At 44.5% G+C, this 18597-nt stretch overlaps 1 protein-coding gene across 4 annotated transcripts in view; it reads left to right on the top strand.

Annotated features, from left to right (window-relative positions):
- ACACB (acetyl-CoA carboxylase beta) overlaps positions 1-18597 on the top strand; it is a 224839-nt gene that overhangs the window by 136120 nt on the left and 70122 nt on the right. For all 4 annotated transcript variants that reach the window (XM_082243009.1, XM_082243007.1, XM_082243006.1 and 1 more), the window contains 6 exons: positions 6918-7052; positions 7211-7357; positions 7489-7677; positions 14069-14169; positions 14871-14959; positions 16500-16624. In XM_082243009.1, coding sequence (XP_082099135.1) covers positions 6918-7052; positions 7211-7357; positions 7489-7677; positions 14069-14169; positions 14871-14959; positions 16500-16624 — 786 coding nt within the window. The remainder of the gene's footprint in view (positions 1-6917; positions 7053-7210; positions 7358-7488; positions 7678-14068; positions 14170-14870; positions 14960-16499; positions 16625-18597) is intronic.

Below are 18597 nucleotides of genomic sequence, written 5' to 3'. Positions count from 1 at the left end.
TATGGAGTAGGAGGGAGGTTGAGGTGGTGGTGGATGTGGCGGTGACATAGGCATGCGCACAGGGTGTGCCGGGTGTGCCTGGGCACACCCTAATCACCTAGGGCACATAGCATTGCCAGTGAGGAGATGGGAAAGATCTCCCTCGGACCTGCTCTGCTCTATTTCTCTTTGCCTACAGGTACATGGCCCCGATACATTACTCTCCCTGCTGGCAAACACATGCATGTGTATTTCAACTTTGGGGTGCACACCTTAATGCAATAGGCTGCACACACCTATGGGCGGTGTAGGTGGAAGCGGCGGTGGAGGAGGACCAGGGCCGGATTAAGAGCATCATGGGCTTGGTGCTGAGGATTTTGAAGGGCCTTAAGGGCCGTGCCTTGCCATGCACCCAGAGGAGGAAGGGTGCAGCCATACATGCCTAATTCAACATGGGATGCTGTCTCTGAAGCCCATAAACACATCCATGCATCGGCAACTGTCCCTCCTTGTCCGGCCTTCGCGCTGTGTGGGGAGGTTCTGAGGGTGCTGCCTGGGGAAGCGAGCATAGAAGCCAGACTTCTGTGTTTACAAGTGACAGAAGAGCGGTAACAGTGAATATGGCCAACCCGGGGCCTATATAAAAGGTAGGGGCCTGGAGCTGCAGCTCCAATAGCCCCTACGTTAATCTGGCCCTGAGGAGGAGGACGAGGTAGCCAACACTGCTTCTTTTCACAAATTTTAAATGAGGGTACACCCCAAAAGAGTGAGACAGAGCAAAAATGGAACAATGGGTGGCTAAGGTCGGTATCCATTGCTATTCTGCATAAGGTACGGAAAAGTCCCGTGGGATCCATGCCTGGTTCATTTTAATGAACGTGAGCTTGTCCACATTGTCTCTGGACAGGCGGCTGCGCTTGTCTGTTATAACGCCCCCAGCCGTGCTAAATACCCGTTCAGATAATACACTGGCTGCAGGGCACGCCAGCACCTCCAAGGCGTAAAGGGCAAGCTCAGGCCATGTGCCCAATTTGGAGACCCAGAAGTTGAAGGGGGCAGACCCCTCATTCACTACATGTAGGCGTGTGCACACATACTGCTCCACCATGTTGGTAAAATGCTGCCTCCTGCTAAGACGTTCCATCTGAGCTGCTGGTGCTGCTGTTTGTTGTGGCGTGCTGACAAAGCTTTTCCACATTTCGGCCATGCTAACCCTGCCTTCTGAGGTGCTGGCGGTGCCCTGGTTGCGTTGGCGACCTCCTCCTCCTCCTCTGCCTTGTGCTTCCACTGCGGCCCCGCTGTCAGATGGGAATGCCAGCAGCATGGCGTCTACCAGCGTGCGCTTGTACTCGCGCATCTTGCGATCGCGCTCCAGTGAGTGAATTAAGGACTGTACGTTGTCCTTGTAATGGGGATCCAGCAGCGTGGCCACCCAGTAATCAGCACAAGTTAGAATGTGGGCAACTCGGCGGTCGTTGTGGAGACACTGCAGCATGTAATCGCTCATGTGTGCCAGGCTGCCCAGAGGCAACGAAAGGCTGTCCTCTGTGGGAGGTGTATCGTCCGTGTCCTCTGTATCCCCCCAGCCACGCACCAGTGATGGCCATGAGCTGGCCTGGGTGCCACCCTGCTGTGAACATGGTTCCATCTCCTCCTCCAGCTCCTCCTCCTCCTCATCCTCCAGAACTGTGCCCCTGCTGGACAATTGTGTCCCTGGCGTTTGTGTGTGCAGGAACCCACCCTCGGAGCCCCTTGCGAATGACTGCCCTGAAAGCCTTGGAAATGTTACCTCTTCATCCTCCTCCTCCTCCTCATCCTGTGCCACATCCTCTTCCATCATCGCCCGAATTGTTTTTTCAAGGAGGCATAGAAGTGGGATAGTTAAGCTGAGAACGGCGTCATTGCCACTGGCCATGTTGGTGGAGTACTCAAAACAGCGCAACAAGGCACACAGGTCTCGCATGGAGGCCCAGTTATTGGTGGTGAAGTGGTGCTGTTCCGCAGAGCGACTCACGCGTGCGTGCTGCAACTGAAACTCCACTATGGCCTGCTGCTGCTCGCACAGTCTTTCCAGCATATGCAAGGTGGAGTTCCACCTTGTGGGCACATCACATATGAGGCGGTGAGCGGGAAGGCCGAAGTTACGCTGCAGCGCTGCCAGGCGAGCAGCAGCAGGGTGAGAACGCCGAAAGTGCGCACAAACGGCCCGCACTTTCTGCAGCAGCTCTGACATATCGGGGTAGTTTTTAAGGAACCTCTGCACCACCAAATTCAGCACATGCGCCAGGCAAGGGATGTGCGTCAAACCGGCTAGGCCCAGAGCTGCTATGAGATTTCGCCCAGGCCGGGCTTGAGGCTCGCTGGCAGCAACCACTCATTTGTCTGCTGTTCCATGCTCCTCCACAACTCCTGCGCGGTGTGTGGTTTGTCCCCCAAACAGGCAAGTTGTAAAACTGCCTGCTGTCGTTTACCCCTGGCCGTGCTGAAGTTGGTGGTGAAGGTGTTACGCTGTCCGGATGAGGAGGCGGTAGAGGATGAGGAAGCGGAGTAGGAGGAGTTAGGAACAGGAGGCAAACTGAAGCGCCCTGCAATCCTCGGTGGTGGAAGGACATGCGCCAAATTGCTATCCGCCTCAGGCCCATCCGCCACTGCATTTACCCAGTGTGCCGTTAGGGAGATATAACGCCCCTGACCGTGCTTACTGGTCCACGTATCGGTAGTTAGGTGGACCTTGGCACAGATGGCGTTGCGCAGTGCACACCTGATTTTTTCCCCCACTTGGTTGTGCAGGGAAGGGATGGCTTGCCTGGAAAAGTAGTGGCGGCTGGGCACAACGTACTGTGGGACAGCCACCGACATAAGGTTTTTAAAACTGTGCGTCTCCACCAGACGGAATGACAGCATTTCAAAGGCCAATAATTTTGAAATGCTGGCATTCAGGGCCAGGGATCGCGGGTGGGTAGGGGGGTACTTCCTCTTCCTCTCAAGTGTTTGGGAGATGGAAAGCTGAACGCTTCCACGGGACATTGTGGAGATGGTTGTTGGTGACCCAGGTGGTGGTGTTGCTGACAGATCGTCTGTTTGCGGGGTGGCAGGTGCCGGAATCACTACAGATGTGGCTGGAGCGGCCGAGACTGCAGCAGAAGAGGAAGCAGGATGAGCCAGAGACGTTTCTTGGTTTTGAAGGTGTGTACTCCACTGCAGCTCGTGCTTTGCACTTAGATGCCTGATCATGCAGGTTGTGCTCAGGTTGAGAAGGTTTATGCCTCGCTTCAAGCTCTGATTGCACAGGGTGCAAACCACTCGTGTCCTGTCATCAGCACATTTTCTAAAGAACTTCCACGCTAGAGAACTCCTTTGAGCTGACTTTGGTGCGCTCGTTCCCTTGCTGCGTTGGGCAGTAGCGGGCGTAGTGTCTAGGGCACGGCCGCTCCGCTTCTGCACCCTGCTCCCTCTTCTGCTGTGCTGGTGGCTCTGTGCGACCACCGCCTCTTCCTCCAAACTACTCAGGTCACCTGCATGACGTTCATTCCATGTGGGGTCGAGGACCTCATCGTCCTCCACATCATCTTCCACCCAGTCTTCACCCCTGCCCTCCTTGTCGGTCTCCACAATGCTGAACGCCGCAGCAGTTGGCACCTGCGTTTCGTCATCATCGGAGACGTGCTGCGATGATCCTTGCATGTACTCATCTTGAGAAATAAGTGGTTGGGCATCGCTGCACTCAATCTCTTCCACTTCTGTGGCAGGGCTAGGTGGATGGCCCTGGGAAACCCTGCTGACAGAGTCATCAAAAAGAAGAAGAGACTGCTGTATGGCTTGGGGCTCAGACTGCTTGCCTGATTTGTAAGGGGGTGAGGTGAAAGACGGTTGGACATTGGCTGCAGGTGCCAACTGTGACCTTTCTGCAGTAGACTGGGTGGGAGACAATGTGAAGGAACTGGAGGCACTGTCAGCAGCAAACCAATCTACTATCGCCTCCACTTGTTCTGGCCCCATCACTTCTAGGGGCGTATGATGCCCTACCAAATACTGATGCAGGTTTTGTCGCCTTCTCACACTTGAGGAAGGTATTTCACTTGTGCGTGTAGCTGGCACAGATCGACCACGTCCTCTCCTTGCAACAGGAGCTCTACCAGCAGCACCACGACCCAGGCCACGGCCCTTATTTGACGGTCTCCTCATATTTCTGTAATTTAAGATCTTGCCCTAGAAAGGTTTTTATTGAATAGCGGAATAGGAAATATGATCCAAAAAAGTGTATGTATCTCGCACGTACAAAACCACACTAGGCCCCAATTACTATTGTTTCTACCCCTAAAAGGATGGATGAGGAGTAGGAGGAGTATGGAACAGACAGCACCCTCAAATCTTCAGAAGTATGAGATGAACCTCAAAAACTTGGAAAGGTGGATCTCACACGTACCGACACAGACTATCCCGCAATTCAATTGATCCTCAAAGGTTTTTATTGAATAGCGGAATAGGAAATATGATCAAAAAAAGTGTATGTATCTCGCACGTACACCACCACACTAGGCCCCAATTACTATTGTTTGTACCCCTAAAAGGATGGTTGAGCAGTAGGAGGAGGAGTATGGAACAGGCAGCACCCTCAAATCTTCAGAAGTATGAGATGAACCCCAAAAACTTGGAAAGGTGGATCTCACACGTACCGACACAGACTATCACGCAATTTAATTGATCCCCAAAGGTTTTAATAGAATAGCGGAATAGAAAATATGATCAAAAAGAAAGTGTATGTATCTCACACGTACACCACCACACTAGGCCCCAATTACTATTGTTTGTACCCCTAAAAGGATGGTTGAGCAGTAGGAGGAGGAGTATGGAACAGGCAGCACCCTCAAATCTTCAGAAGTATGAGATGAACCCCAAAAACTTGGAAAGGTGGATCTCACACGTACCGACACAGACTATCACGCAATTTAATTGATCCCCAAAGGTTTTAATTGAATAGCGGAATAGAAAATATGATCAAAAAGAAAGTGTATGTATCTCACACGTACACCACCACACTAGGCCCCAATTACTATTGTTTGTACCCCTAAAAGGATGGTTGAGCAGTAGGAGGAGGAGTATGGAACAGGCAGCACCCTCAAATGTTCAGAAGTATGAGATTGTGTTCACTGTACCCCGCAAAGATTGTGTTCACTGCACCCCACAAAGATTGTGTTCACTGCACCTCAAAAAGGATTTTGTTCACTGCACCCCACAAAGATTGTGTTCACTGCACCCTAAAAGGATTTTGTTCACTGCACCACAAAAAGATTGTGTTCACTGTACCCCCCAAAGATTGTGTTCACTGCACCCCACAAAGATTCTGTTCCCTGTACCCCACAAAGATTGTGTTCACTGCACCCCACAAAGGATTTTGTTCACTGCACCCCAAAAAGATTGTGTTCACTGCACCCCAAAAAGGATGTTGTTCACTGCACCCCAAAAAGGATTTTGTTCACTCTACCCCAAAAAGATTGTGTTCACTGCACCCCACAAAGATTGTGTTCACTGCACCCCAAAAAGATTGTGTTCACTGCACCCCACAAAGATTGTGTTCACTGCACCCCACAAAGGATTTTGTTCACTGCACCCCAAAAAGATTGTGTTCACTGCACCCCACAAAGATTGTGTTCACTGCACCCCACAAAGGATTTTGTTCACTGCACCCCAAAAAGATTGTGTTCACTGTACCCCCCAAAGATTGTGTTCACTGCACCCCACAAAGATTCTGTTCACTGTACCCCACAAAGATTGTGTTCACTGCACCCTAAAAGGATTTTGTTCACTGCACCCCAAAAAGGATGTTGTTCACTGCACCCCAAAAAGGATTTTGTTCACTGCACCCCAAAAAGGATGTTGTTCACTGCACCCCAAAAAGGATTTTGTTCACTGCACCCCAAAAAGATTGTGTTCACTGCACCCCACAAAGATTGTGTTCACTGCACCCCACAAAGGATTTTGTTCACTGCACCCCAAAAAGATTGTGTTCACTGCACCCCAAAAAGGATGTTGTTCACTGCACCCCAAAAAAGATTTTGTTCACTGCACCCCAAAAAGGACGTTGTTCACTGCACCCCAAAAAGATTGCGTTCACTGCAGCCCAAAAAGATTGTGTTCACTGCAGCTCACATACAGAAAAATGGATGTGGATCACTGACACCTGCCTATCTCCTATCCCACACCACACAGCAATATCGATTGTAGTTTGTAGAACACAGTTTCCCTAAAATTCAGCAGCAGCAGCAGCCTCTCCCTAACAGGATTGAGAAGAGATCGTAGATCAGGATTGAGTGCAGAGTCACCCCACCCCCCACACAGCAATATCGATTGTACTTTGTAGAAGACACTGACCCTATAATTCAGCAGACTCTATCCCTAAAATGCCTACAACTCGCCCTGCCTAAACACTCCGACCTGTCCCTCAATTCTATCCGGACACAAATGGTTTTTTCCTGCCTGTCTTTCCCTAATCAGCAGCCAGCACGTTGATGTGTGCTCTGTCCCTGATCTAAGCAGCAGAATGAAGACGCTGCGGCTGCCTGGAACTTATAAAGACTTGGTCACATGCTTCAGACGGCCAATCACAGCTACTGAGACATTTGCAGGCATGGCTGGGATGGCTTAAGGCACACCAGTTAAACGATTGTTGATTGGCTGTTGAAAGCCCGCCATGAAAAGAGCGCCAAAGCATGCAAAACCCGGAAATAAAACGACCGAACACGGATTTTTACCCGAACATACAGTAAAGTGTCCGTGTTCGGGTACAAAAAATCCAATTATTCGGTACGAACACGAATAATACAGTCCGTGTTCGCTCAACACTACTGTGGATTTATTGTTATGGAATCTTTGCCATCCATAGTAAATGTTTTCCTATGTACTAAGTGTTAGTTCTAATGATCTGTATGACCTTGCAGGTAATGAAGATGGTGATGACACTTCTGGTGCAGGAGCCTGGTCATATTCACTATGTGAAGAGGCCTGGGGCTGTGCTGGAATCTGGTTGTGTGCTGGCTCGAATTGATTTAGATGATCCATCCAAAGTTCATCAGGTAACGTGTATATGTACATCCATGTATGTGAATCTTTGTTGCTCATCCGAAAGCTCAGTCTTCTAAAAGTTTTTTTTTTTTTGGTAAAGCAAAGCATTTATTTCATTTAGTATCATCATCTATACATGCTTAAAGCAGTTTTCTCTCCTGGCATATAGACAGAACTGTATACTGGAGAACTCCTGCCTCACCACGCCATGCCAATCTTAGGAGAAAAGCTCCATCAAGTCTTTCACAATGTACTAGAAAATCTTATCAATATAATGAATGGATATTGCTTGCCTGAACCATATTTTACAAACAAGGTGAGTAAAACCCATGATAGTGACAGGACATTGATTAGAAGGTAAAAATGGGAGAAACCTGTCATTTTATATTATACTCATTCCTATGTCACCAAATAAAAATACCCTAATTGGGTAACTGTTTATTCTAGGTAAAAGAATGGGTTCGCAAACTAATGAAGACCCTTCGGGATCCTTCTCTTCCTCTTCTGGAGCTACAGGAGATCATGACCAGTGTCTCCACTAGGATTCCTCCAACTGTAGAAAAATCTATACGTAAAGTTATGGCTCAGTATGCCAGCAACATAACGTCAGTCTTGTGCCAGTTTCCAAGCCAGCAGGTATTGTAGGAAAATGTTTATATTCATTGTGCTTTTTGTTTTCTATGCTGTTCAGCATCTTTAAAGCTGAACTGTAGGCAGATGTTAAGCAAACGACACAAATGAATGCAGGTCTGCATTCATAAAAAACATTGCTAAATGTTTTTTTTTTTTTTTCATCCTTTGAGGGACGCAGGGAATCATATACTGTTGGATTGAAATCCAACTGCCTACAGGAGAATTAGACACTGGCAAGAAATTTGTAACCCAGCCCTTGATAACTTCTCCTCTACCCAGCATGTTCCTGTTTTCTGCTAGTGTCCTAGGAGGATGGATGCCTTTTCTTCAGTTATGAGAAAAGTTGGGCCAATTTTTGATAGCTTCATTTTGGTTCTCTTCCATTGACTTTAACCAAAATGTTCTCCCTACCACAGAAAGGGTTAAAAGGACTGAGCTTAGACATCATCTCCTGGATGGAGTGTTGCAGGGTGCATGTTCTATGTGTCAGCATAGAGGAATTAGTGTCCCACTTTGCAAAAGAGCCTTATGGAACTCTGATCTCTGGTCTGTTCCTATTGTCCACCTGCAGTGACTATGGTCACCTTTAGCTATCCAACTTTCATCAGCTGCCTGGGTTTCGGAGTATCTGAGGCCTTGTGTCGTACCTGAAGCCTAGTGGCATCACTGTCACATAATCGCAAAATGCCTACAGTATATTTAAGCACAGAGAAGACCGTTCCGCTGCTGCAGGTGCCCCTAGTTTACATTCTAATAATAGTTCCGGGGATATTTACTGTAACATCTGGAAACTCTTAGGTTGTAGGGTCTACCCTATTGGTGTTTCTCGTTGCTACGTCTGCTCTCTGAAGAGTCAATCTCCAATATCCCAGCGGCCTTAGAAAGTGCTGGGCTATCAGTCACAGTGACTATCTTTGAGTTTCTACAATCTATTTTTGATTAGTCTGTTTATGGGGCACCACATTGTCCTCCTGTTACCTCAGACTTACAAGAGACTGTTTATACTCTCGTTTATGCAGTACACACTCTTGCATTTGAAGGATCAGCCTGCAAGAGTTGGGTCTGTCACAGCCCCTACAGCTGCCAAAACCTTTCCACTACGCTCTGCTATTCTCTGCTACACTCTGCTATTACATGTTTTTCTGTGTTGAGATTGGAAGGGACCTGGATCCCACCTGAGAGTATTTTGGAACTGTTCTCTTTGGAAAGGGAATTTTTAAATGGTAGTCTGTACCCAGTCCTAATCTGTTAGTGACCCACTTCAACAGGAAAACCACCATACTTATAGGATCCTACTGGGCAGTAACTGGAATCTCTCCTTTTCTATTTTTTTCTCAGACAGGTTCTGCCCTCTGCCCTGTGTTAGCTGTGACTCTAATCTGTCAAACAGCGGCATATTAGGTTAAATACCTCAAAAAGGATGCCTCTACCACTGATGGAACATGTAGAGCAGATGTCAGAAGCCCTATGCTTTAATTGTGATGGTTTATTAGAAGTATTGTTTTGTTGTTCATACAGATGTGCAGATTCTATTTCCAAGGAGCACCTGATTTGCTTGGTCTGTGAGGATCATCGTCTCTTCAGGCCCTCCATGAGACCATCATTATGGGTGCCATGGGAGGCCAAAACATACACTTGCCTCAGCGTTAGAAGACCAAGGAAAGGTTGTCTGACACCAGTCTGGGGGGGTAATTGCTAGTCCTTTGCTAGTTTACCCTGTAGGTATTCAGGTGCAGAGTGCCCCTTTTAGGCTTTCAGGCTGATCCTTTTCCTCTGGCACTTTCTTCCATTACTCATTCTTTACTCCCCTGTGCAGCTGCACAAATTAACAGACCTTTCAGTGCCCCTTTGAATTCTCCTCAATCCAGGGCCTCCTTTTTAAGCTCCTGTGTCAGCGTGACCATGCTTCATCTTGGCCACCACCCTTTTCTCATAGACCTTCTCCTCCCTTGGGGCAGGCAAGGTCATCAGTGGTACCTGATACCCCTCAGCATACCCGATATCCCTATTCCTCTCCAGAGGGACTCTCTAAACTATTAGGTTTACTGGAACCATATATGACTTTCATTCACCTTAACAAGGCTCTAAATTCTTAGTGTCACCCCTGGATACCATATACTTCTCATAACATTTACTCCTGTGCCTGGCCTAGTGACTTTTCCTGGCATTTCAATTGTGTGACACTCAGAAGAGAGTAGGCCCTAGCAGACAGCATCTCCCCAAGGGGCTTAATGCCTGAATTTTCTGTGTAGGTCCTTCTTTTTCAGTTTTTCAGCAATGGAAATGGTATGTTACCTATAGACCATGGTAACCAGCATAGGAAAATAAGGATCTTCACAAGCACACCTTGATATAGTAATAATCTTGTTCTTTATTTACATAAAGCAACACATTGGCATCACAGGCCAGCATTTTAGGATCTCAGAGGATCCATTTTTCAAGGCAGAGTGATGCCAGTATAGGCAATTCATAAAAGGGTCCACAGGCGGTTTGTCCTCAGGCCCTTTCTCATTATATAGGTAATTATCCCTTTTTTCTTTCTAAAGAAACATCAGGTGTTGAGGGGCCATCCTCTCAGTGGCCTTCCCCCCTTCTCCCATATCTTTACAGTCTACCTCAGGCCCTTTGTCTGCTGTTATGGGTCTAGTTGCTTAGCAGACTAATGTGATTGCCCCCTGAGGGCCAGGAATTTCCTGGTAGGATCGCTTCTTCTCAGATGGCTGATAGGAACTTCCCTATCTTCCATCTCCAGGGATTTTATTTTTTTATAGATTTATAGTATCAGGGGCTGCATTCTGGATTTCAAGAACAGACACCATCTAAGTGTCCTTTACTATTGTGAAGGAACAGGAGTCTTTTGTGTTTGAAAAGAGGTAGTCTGGTTCCTGTTGTGGATGGTACCTTGGATCTCCGTCTCACCCACACTAATTGTTTTAGGGGCGATCCCTTGGAGACTAGTTCCTCCCACCCGGTAGCCGCTGGCCTAGAGGCAGAGTTTATGAACCAAGGTGAGTCTCAGACCCTGCTTTGCAGGTGCAGCACGTCTGATATGGGCTCCTCGTATCCCTCATGAACACACTAATCTACTAATCTTCTGACAGGGACAGGGAATGCCTTAATGACTTTGGGGGACTTGTCTACTTGGAGATAGGTCCTTTTTTCTTGGCTGATTTGCAGAGTCATGAAGGAGGTCATTCAAGGCTTTTCCTCTGTCTTGGACATGGATTTGGACTCATACAAATTTTCTTCACTGTACTTATACGATTCCTGTCACTTGCCTCTTGGAAGTTGCTGCTTTGCTGGATCTGGGCTTTCAGGGAAAGGCACAATTGTTTTCTTAGCATGATCCCTCTTAAGGCTTGCCCCAGATGGTGCCTCTGGCAATACCGGTGACGGTGTTTCTGTCTTTATCCTCTGTTCCATCTGGGTTGCACCTCTAAAAATGAGGTTCTCATTTCTTGATTTAGGGGGTCAGGTGTGTAGAGGCTTATGGCTTCTATGTTAGACCAGCTGGTCCTCCTTTGCCAGGACTTTTTTTTATTATATTTCTTCTTTGAACCTGTTTCTGCAAGAGACTTGATCTCATTCATGATGACTACATTGAGTTGTAGGTTTTTTCTTCTCAGCTTGGGAATTCATTGTTTGTTCCATCTGTTTTGGTGGGTTCTGGTTGATCAACGTCTTGCTTGGTCCATGGTCTGGTGTCTTTCCCACCTGATTGATCACCACATTATCTTGATTCTCTGTATTCTCCCCTGGTCATGTTGGCAAGGTCGTCTATCAGGCAGAGGGTATCATCAGGTATCCGATTCATTGTTGGTCCTTTAGATGGCTCTTGAGCTGCAGGCAGACCCCAGTTCTATTTTTGTAGGATTGCCTTTGACTATTTCTCATTGGGGATGCTTTTGAACCTCCGGGCAGTTTATGACTATATGGCTCAATAGTCTCTCGATGGAAAAGAAAAGGATTTTATAATGAGTGCAGTAATCCTATTAAGGGACACAAGTCCTACCCTTCTGTGTTTTTGATCACCCTCTTGGTACTGCTAACTACAAATTGAAACATGCTAGGTAGAGAAGGGGTTACCTGGGCCGGCCTACAGATTTTCTGCTTTCCATAGTGTCCAATCCTCCTGTGATGGCAGTATACAAATATCTGATTTTTTATTTTTTTTAAACCTAAGCAGTGCAAGTACCGGAATTTTCATTTGGCAACAGCCTCTTGAAGTCCCTTTCTATAGCAGAGAGCTCAGAGTTGATAAAAAAGAAGCAACACAAGTAGAAAATGAGGTTGTTGACAGGGAGCATGCTAATAGGAGGAGAATGACAGTCATTCAGCCTGAAAGACTGAGGACATCTAATGGTGAAAAATTATTGTGGGGGATTTAAGTATAGTAGTAAAAGTTGCTTTTTTGAAAAAAAGTATTTTTGTTGGCTATTTTTTTGGACTGGAGTCCTGCTTTAGGTATGAGGGATGTTTAAAGATTAGCACTGATAATCCAATCTTCATCTGCTAATGGCAAGCTGAATATTTTGCTAGCTTTCGAGATCATTCTTAGTTCTAGCATATAGTCATGGTCATTTTAAAACCATGTGTTGGTGTCATACTTTCACAATGGGTTTTCTATAATACAGTAAACCCCCCTCCATTGCGGGGGTTACGTTCCGGACCCAGCCGCGAAAAGTGAAATTCTGCGAAATAGAAAAACCCTATTAAAATGCATTGTAGGCATGATTTTTTTACTGTCACTGTACGTGTAGAAGCATTTTAAGGTCTTTAAACACACTTTTAAAACAATAGAAACTCATTTAAACACATAAAAGATACTTAGAGACAGAGCAAGAGCTATGAAAAACACAAAAATCTTTCATTTTTAATGATTTATATAGTAAAATAACATTACAAAAAAAAAACGCGAATTACCGGGACCGCAAAAACTGAACCGCGATGTAGCGGGGGATTACTGTATTCAATAAGAGAAATTGAGAGACCAGCATATGTGTATTTCTACATTTGCAGGTAAATTAAGATAACCTCTTCTGTACATTTATTATATGTCTCAATTCACAAAGCATAACTATTTAGAAAAATGTAAAACTTCAAGCTTACCTTTTTAAGATGCTCTTTTCTGTAAATTTCAGTCATGTAAAATCCCACTAGTTTTCTTTGTTAATGGCGGGGCTGGGCTACTGTGTTTGCTATAATAATCTTTTTCTGAACTGTGCTGGTGGATATCACCCCATTAGTTGTAAACTAGATTTGAACACTTAAAATTTAAACCATAAACCATAGCGCAAAGACAGTACCACGTATAGTGCAGTTATAACATAAATTGTGCAAAACCAACAAGTAGCCAGTGAAAGTTCATTTGAAATTTGCAGAAACAGTACAACTTAAAGTGCAAATATAACATATAAACTTTTATGTAAAAAAAATTCAGTATGCAAAAAGTGATCAGTAAAAAGTCCATTAAAGTGATCAAAACATTCCAAAAAAGTGCTTCTGTGCCAAGACTATTAAAGTGCCGTGGTGTTCTATTGGTCTCATGCAGTGATCTTTGCTCCACACCCTTATGTGCTTGAACTTACCAGATAATGTGGACCCCTTAGCAATACTACATGTGGATCTATCGGGCTTAGTCTGGTAAGTGGGGAGAGGTCACTTCCTATGGATCCTTAAGAGATCACCACTCGCACATAGAGAGGAAAGAATCCAAATAGTGAAATTTGCTCTTATTTATTCATATACGCATAAAAATACACTTACAATTTTCCAAAGTTAAAATTGCATGTAGTCACAAACAATCTGTGCAATTCTTAGCAGGGCAATCGTTCTGTTCACTTAATCCAGGGACAAGCGTGGTCTGCACACCTCTGCGTGCATTCCACCACTGACCGAAAATGCCGTCACTGAGGAAACCGGAATATGCATTGATGCGTTTTTCCCACATCTTTGATAACGCCCTGTGGCAGGGGCGAAATGCGTTGACGCAGATTTTGGTTCCTTAGTGTTTTCACATCCGGTCAGTGGTGGAACGCACACTGAGGTGTACAGACTGAAGGAGACACAAATTGTTCTGAGGAACTCTCAAACATGCAGTTTTTAAGCAATATAGAACTTGTTGTAACAGCCATTTAAGAGGCTTCTTGTGCTCCACCTGCTCAGCGAGCGCACTTGAGTTCAGTTAACCCTATAAGCATTGGGTGGTCAGCTTTCCACCTTTTTTCGGGGAAGTGTGATGCAAGTAGAACCAGATCTGCCTGTCAAATGGCTATTAACATATACCCTTATGAAGCCATTTGGGTAAATAAATGGTCAGCGCCCAAACAGATTCTAATATTGACCTAAAATCCCAGTAATTTAAACTTAATAACACATATCTTTTTTTTTTCAGATTGCCAACATCCTGGACAGTTATGCAGCAACCTTACAGAGGAAAGCAGATCGAGAAGTGTTTTTCATGAACACACAGAGTATTGTTCAACTTGTACAAAGGTAATTAGAAAGCCAAGTTTCATGCTTTTACAAAATCTATTAAAAAAATATATACACTAGGTACAAACTAAAACCAACCATAGTTCCTTAATGGAAGCTATTGATTACCATTTTTTGGGGAAGAAAATTGACTTCCATAATTCTCTTGTGGCTAAGCTGCAACTCTGGTGGGAGGTGGCCAGGAGGGGTAGAAGGATGCTTTATGATTTAATACAAACTACATCTTTAACAAATCAAAGTATAGGTGTCATCTGTTGGAAATTACTAAGAACAGGCGTACTGTATGGCTAGCATGTCCTCAGTCCTGCACATAGACTTAAAAGAGATATAAGAGCTCTAAAACAAAGATGTAAAGAAGTGGGCTACTAAGCTGCTGGGCTCCACTGTTCGTAACACCACTGCGCTAATTCCTTGCTCTCTTGCAGGACTGTAATTTATATGACAGTTTATGGTGTTTGAGACCAATAGATAGTTATTATTGAGACGTTTCAATTACTTTCTTGTCAAAAAACAATAAACCCCCCAAAAAATACCTAGGTAAACTATGTAAAAAAAATGGCACTAGCTGGTGGAGAAACTGGACACAAGGTTGTATTAGATATTTTTGGGCCCCGGTTTATGATACAGAATTTCCATTCTTTTCCCAGCCTGTCAAGGAAGACCAGTGTTCCAATTTTTTACAAAAACATTTTCTTTTACAGATACCGCAGTGGAATCCGTGGCTACATGAAATCTGTTGTACTTGATTTGCTGAGAAGGTACTTGCAAGTTGAAACTCAGTTTCAACACTGTAAGTAGAAAACCTACTGCTTGGAATATGCAGTACTTGTTTGTGCTTTGTGTTTGAAGGGGTTTTCCCATTTTTTGCAATTAAAAGAATTTCAGGGAGTAATGTTCATAAGTAGCTATCCCCATCTTTCAAATTCTGAGCCATATCACTTCGTTCTCTACAGCCTCCAAAGAGTACAGAATGTTTGTTGGCTTTACTGTTGGCTGAAGAAAATCCATAAATGGCCCGTGACCTGTCTAGTACTCTTTAGGATCTGAGAAGGACTCCTGCATTAGAGAGCTATTAGGACTAGAGACATATTAGAGATACAGACTGTTAACAAGTTTAGAAAGGTTATCTGTGTCTGAAAGTGCTATTGTATATGGTTTTTAAAAGAATAGTATCCATTTAACATAGAGTTTGTGTAACATGTGTAAAACAATGAGGAGCTTTACTCAGGTACATAGAAATTACGGAAAATAAAACCCAACAAAAAGCAATTGCTCAGTTTGATGGTGTGAACTGAATCCCTCCTTGGACATTTACTATAAGGAATGAGATTAAGTAGTGTAACTAGGTGGCTGTGCCTTGGGTGGTATGCGTATAAAGAGTTGATATGTTTTAGTAACTTTTATTTTGTACATTTTTACAGTTCAGTCATACACCAAAGTTATGAAAATGTCTACCTGTTATCATTTTCATCTTTCCATTCATGGTTTGACCTGGCTGTCTTTTTTAATAAATTCCAACAATTTTTCAGTAGTTTTTAAAAAATGAATGTCCTGAGCCTGGTGAATTTTATGCCACAGTATTTAATTGATCAGCACTTCCCCCCTCTCTGAGCCCATTGCATTCTCATCCTTGCATAATGCAACATAAAGGGAAGGCTGCACAGTTACAGAATCATGGGAAGCCGGCTGGAATTGGCTGCATACACAGTTGTACATAAAAGGATAAACTGAGTAGATTTTCAGATTTAGTGGCATAGTGGTGATGCTACTGCTACTTGGATAACATTAGTAGTGTAGTGACTCATTCTGTGGTTTTTCTCTTTAGTAAAGCATAGTATTGCAGATTATAAAAACAAAATACTAATCCAGAAAATCCAAACATCATTTTGTAAATGGGAACAACCAAATTCATGTAGTAGCATTATTAGCATTACTATTATTGCATTTATTAGCCTTCTTGACAGCACAAAAGCACGACTGTTTTACACCATTTAGCCCCCGTTCACACTGGGGCGACCTGTCAGGCGACCTGGTCGCCTGACAGGTCGCCGTAGGTCGCCTCGCATAGAGAAGCTGTGGACCCGTTCTAATAGGAGCGACACAAGTCGCTGTGACTTAGAAAAAGGGTCCGGAGCTTCTTTGGGGCGACCCGGAGCGACCTGCATAGACTTCAATGTTATGAAGTCCGTGCCGGCCGCTCCGAGGTTGCGGTGTGCGCCCCGGGAAGTAGCGTCGCCCCCAGTGTGAACGGGGCCTGATGTTTTGTTTTACTCTTTCCTTTGGAAAATGTTACAATAAACTAATATTATGATGGTATATTATTCCTGTAGCGCACTATGACAAGTGTGTCATAAACCTGCGAGAGAAGTACAAGCCAGACATGACTCCTGTACTTGAATGCATCTTCTCACATGCCCAGGTGGCTAAAAAGAACATTCTTGTTACTATGTTAATTGTAAGTATTATTTTTCTCCTGGAATAATTAAATTTAATAATGAGATTGGATATTCAATAAAAAATCTTCAGAACTGGTGTTATAAAATGAGACAAATATAAAGCTTCAATTAAGGGTGTCTCGGTCATGAGTGGAGTAGAAGCAGAGTCCCCCGCACCCCACCCCCCCTTCCATGGTCTCCTTTGCCCTAACCATGGCATTGGCTTGGCAGGTTAAGAAAGGGATTTTCCACCTGAGCGTTACTGTCCTGAGTGATTTATGAATATATTCCTGTAGAACATTATCCTGGACAACAGTGTAAGAAAATGGGGGGGGGGGGGGTGATTACACAAATAATAATACAGACATAATTAATATCACTATTATGAATTCATGCCCACTCACCATTCTTTTTAGCTGTAGGTCAGCAATGAAACGCACAACATAAACTGTAGGCGAAAAAGGTTGTATTGTATCCAGCATTAACATGAACAGCCTAGTCTCTGATAAGAAAACATTACATAGATTACAATACTTGGAGGTATAAACATTGCAGATGCACATTAACAGCAGCATGTGATGCTAGCAAATAATACAACCTCTGCACCAAAGAAGAGAAATACTTCTAAAACCAAAGACAATATACTCCAGCAATCGTAAACTAGAAAGATATCTGGCTAGCAGGCACCTCCAATATTACCACTGTCCATAATCAGCCTCCCAAGTCTCTAGTCCAGCTTTCCCTCAAGTTTCTCTCCCGCAACTCATCCGTCAAGCTCTCCAAGTCTCTCCCTATCAAGTCTCTCCAGTAGAGCTCCTCCTTCCAGCTTCCAGTCAAGTTCCCACATGAAGCTACCCTGAGCTCCTGTTAGGGTCTCCCAATCAAGTCTTTCCCCAACATCAAATCTTTGGCTATTCTTATACCAGTTCCCACCGTTCACCTTCATTGAGCAAACTCTGATTGGTCCAAGCGGTACAATCAAATCTTTCTCAAGAACAAGACTGGATGGAACTCAAGTCTACTTGGCCATGAAGCTCAACCAATGTTAAAGGAGTCATGACGTCTGAACCAGGCTTTCAATATTTACAAGTTTGTTAGCCTATTCCCTGACATAAACAGTCAGCCAACTTTGTATCCCAAAGCCACATGAGCTATGGTGCAGCGGAGGTTAGAAAATGGGCAATACCTATATTAAACGCCCTTCTAAAGACAAAGGGTACATTTCATTACCATGCATATAATTTGGCTTTAGCATCCTATTAAAGGCATCACACAGAAGCTTTTGCCCTCTGAGAGAAAGGAAACAAACCTTGTAAACACAAACTACAGTGGATATATAAAGTCTACACACCCCTGGTAAAATGTCAGGTTTCTGTAAAGTAAAAAAATGAGACAAAGATAATGTATTTCAGAACTTTTTCCACCTTTAATGTGACCTATAAGTTGAACAACAAGCTCAAATCTTTTAGGTGAAGGAAAATAAAAACTAAAATAATATGGTTGCATTAAGTGTGCACACCCTTAGGCTAATACTTTGTTAAAGCACCTTTTGATTTTATTACAGCACTTTTTGGGTATGAGTCTATCAGCATTGCACATCTTGGCTTGGCAATATTTGCCCACTTTGCAAAAACACTCCAAATCTTTTAGATTGTGAGGGCATCTCCTGTACACAGCCCTCTTCCAATCAACCCACAGATTTTCAATCGGATTCGGCTCTGGTCCCTGGCTGGGCCATTCGAAAACTTTAATCATCTTCTGGTGAAGCCATTCCTTTGTTGATTTGGATGTATGCTTTGGGCTGTTGTCATGCTGAAAGATGAAGTTCCTCTTCATGCTCAGCTTTCCAGGCGAAGCCTGAGGGTTTTGTGGCAAAAATGACTGGTATTTGGATCTGTTCAGAATTCCCTCTACCTTGACTAAGGCCCCTGTTCCAGCTGAAGAAAAACAGCCCCAAAGCATGATGTTGCCCCCACCATGCTTTACTGTGGGT

The sequence above is a fragment of the Pelophylax lessonae genome (genome assembly GCF_965119305.1).
Source record: "Pelophylax lessonae genome assembly, chromosome: 1".
NCBI lineage: Eukaryota > Metazoa > Chordata > Amphibia > Anura > Ranidae > Pelophylax > Pelophylax lessonae.
This window is presented reverse-complemented; position numbering and strand designations above follow the sequence as displayed.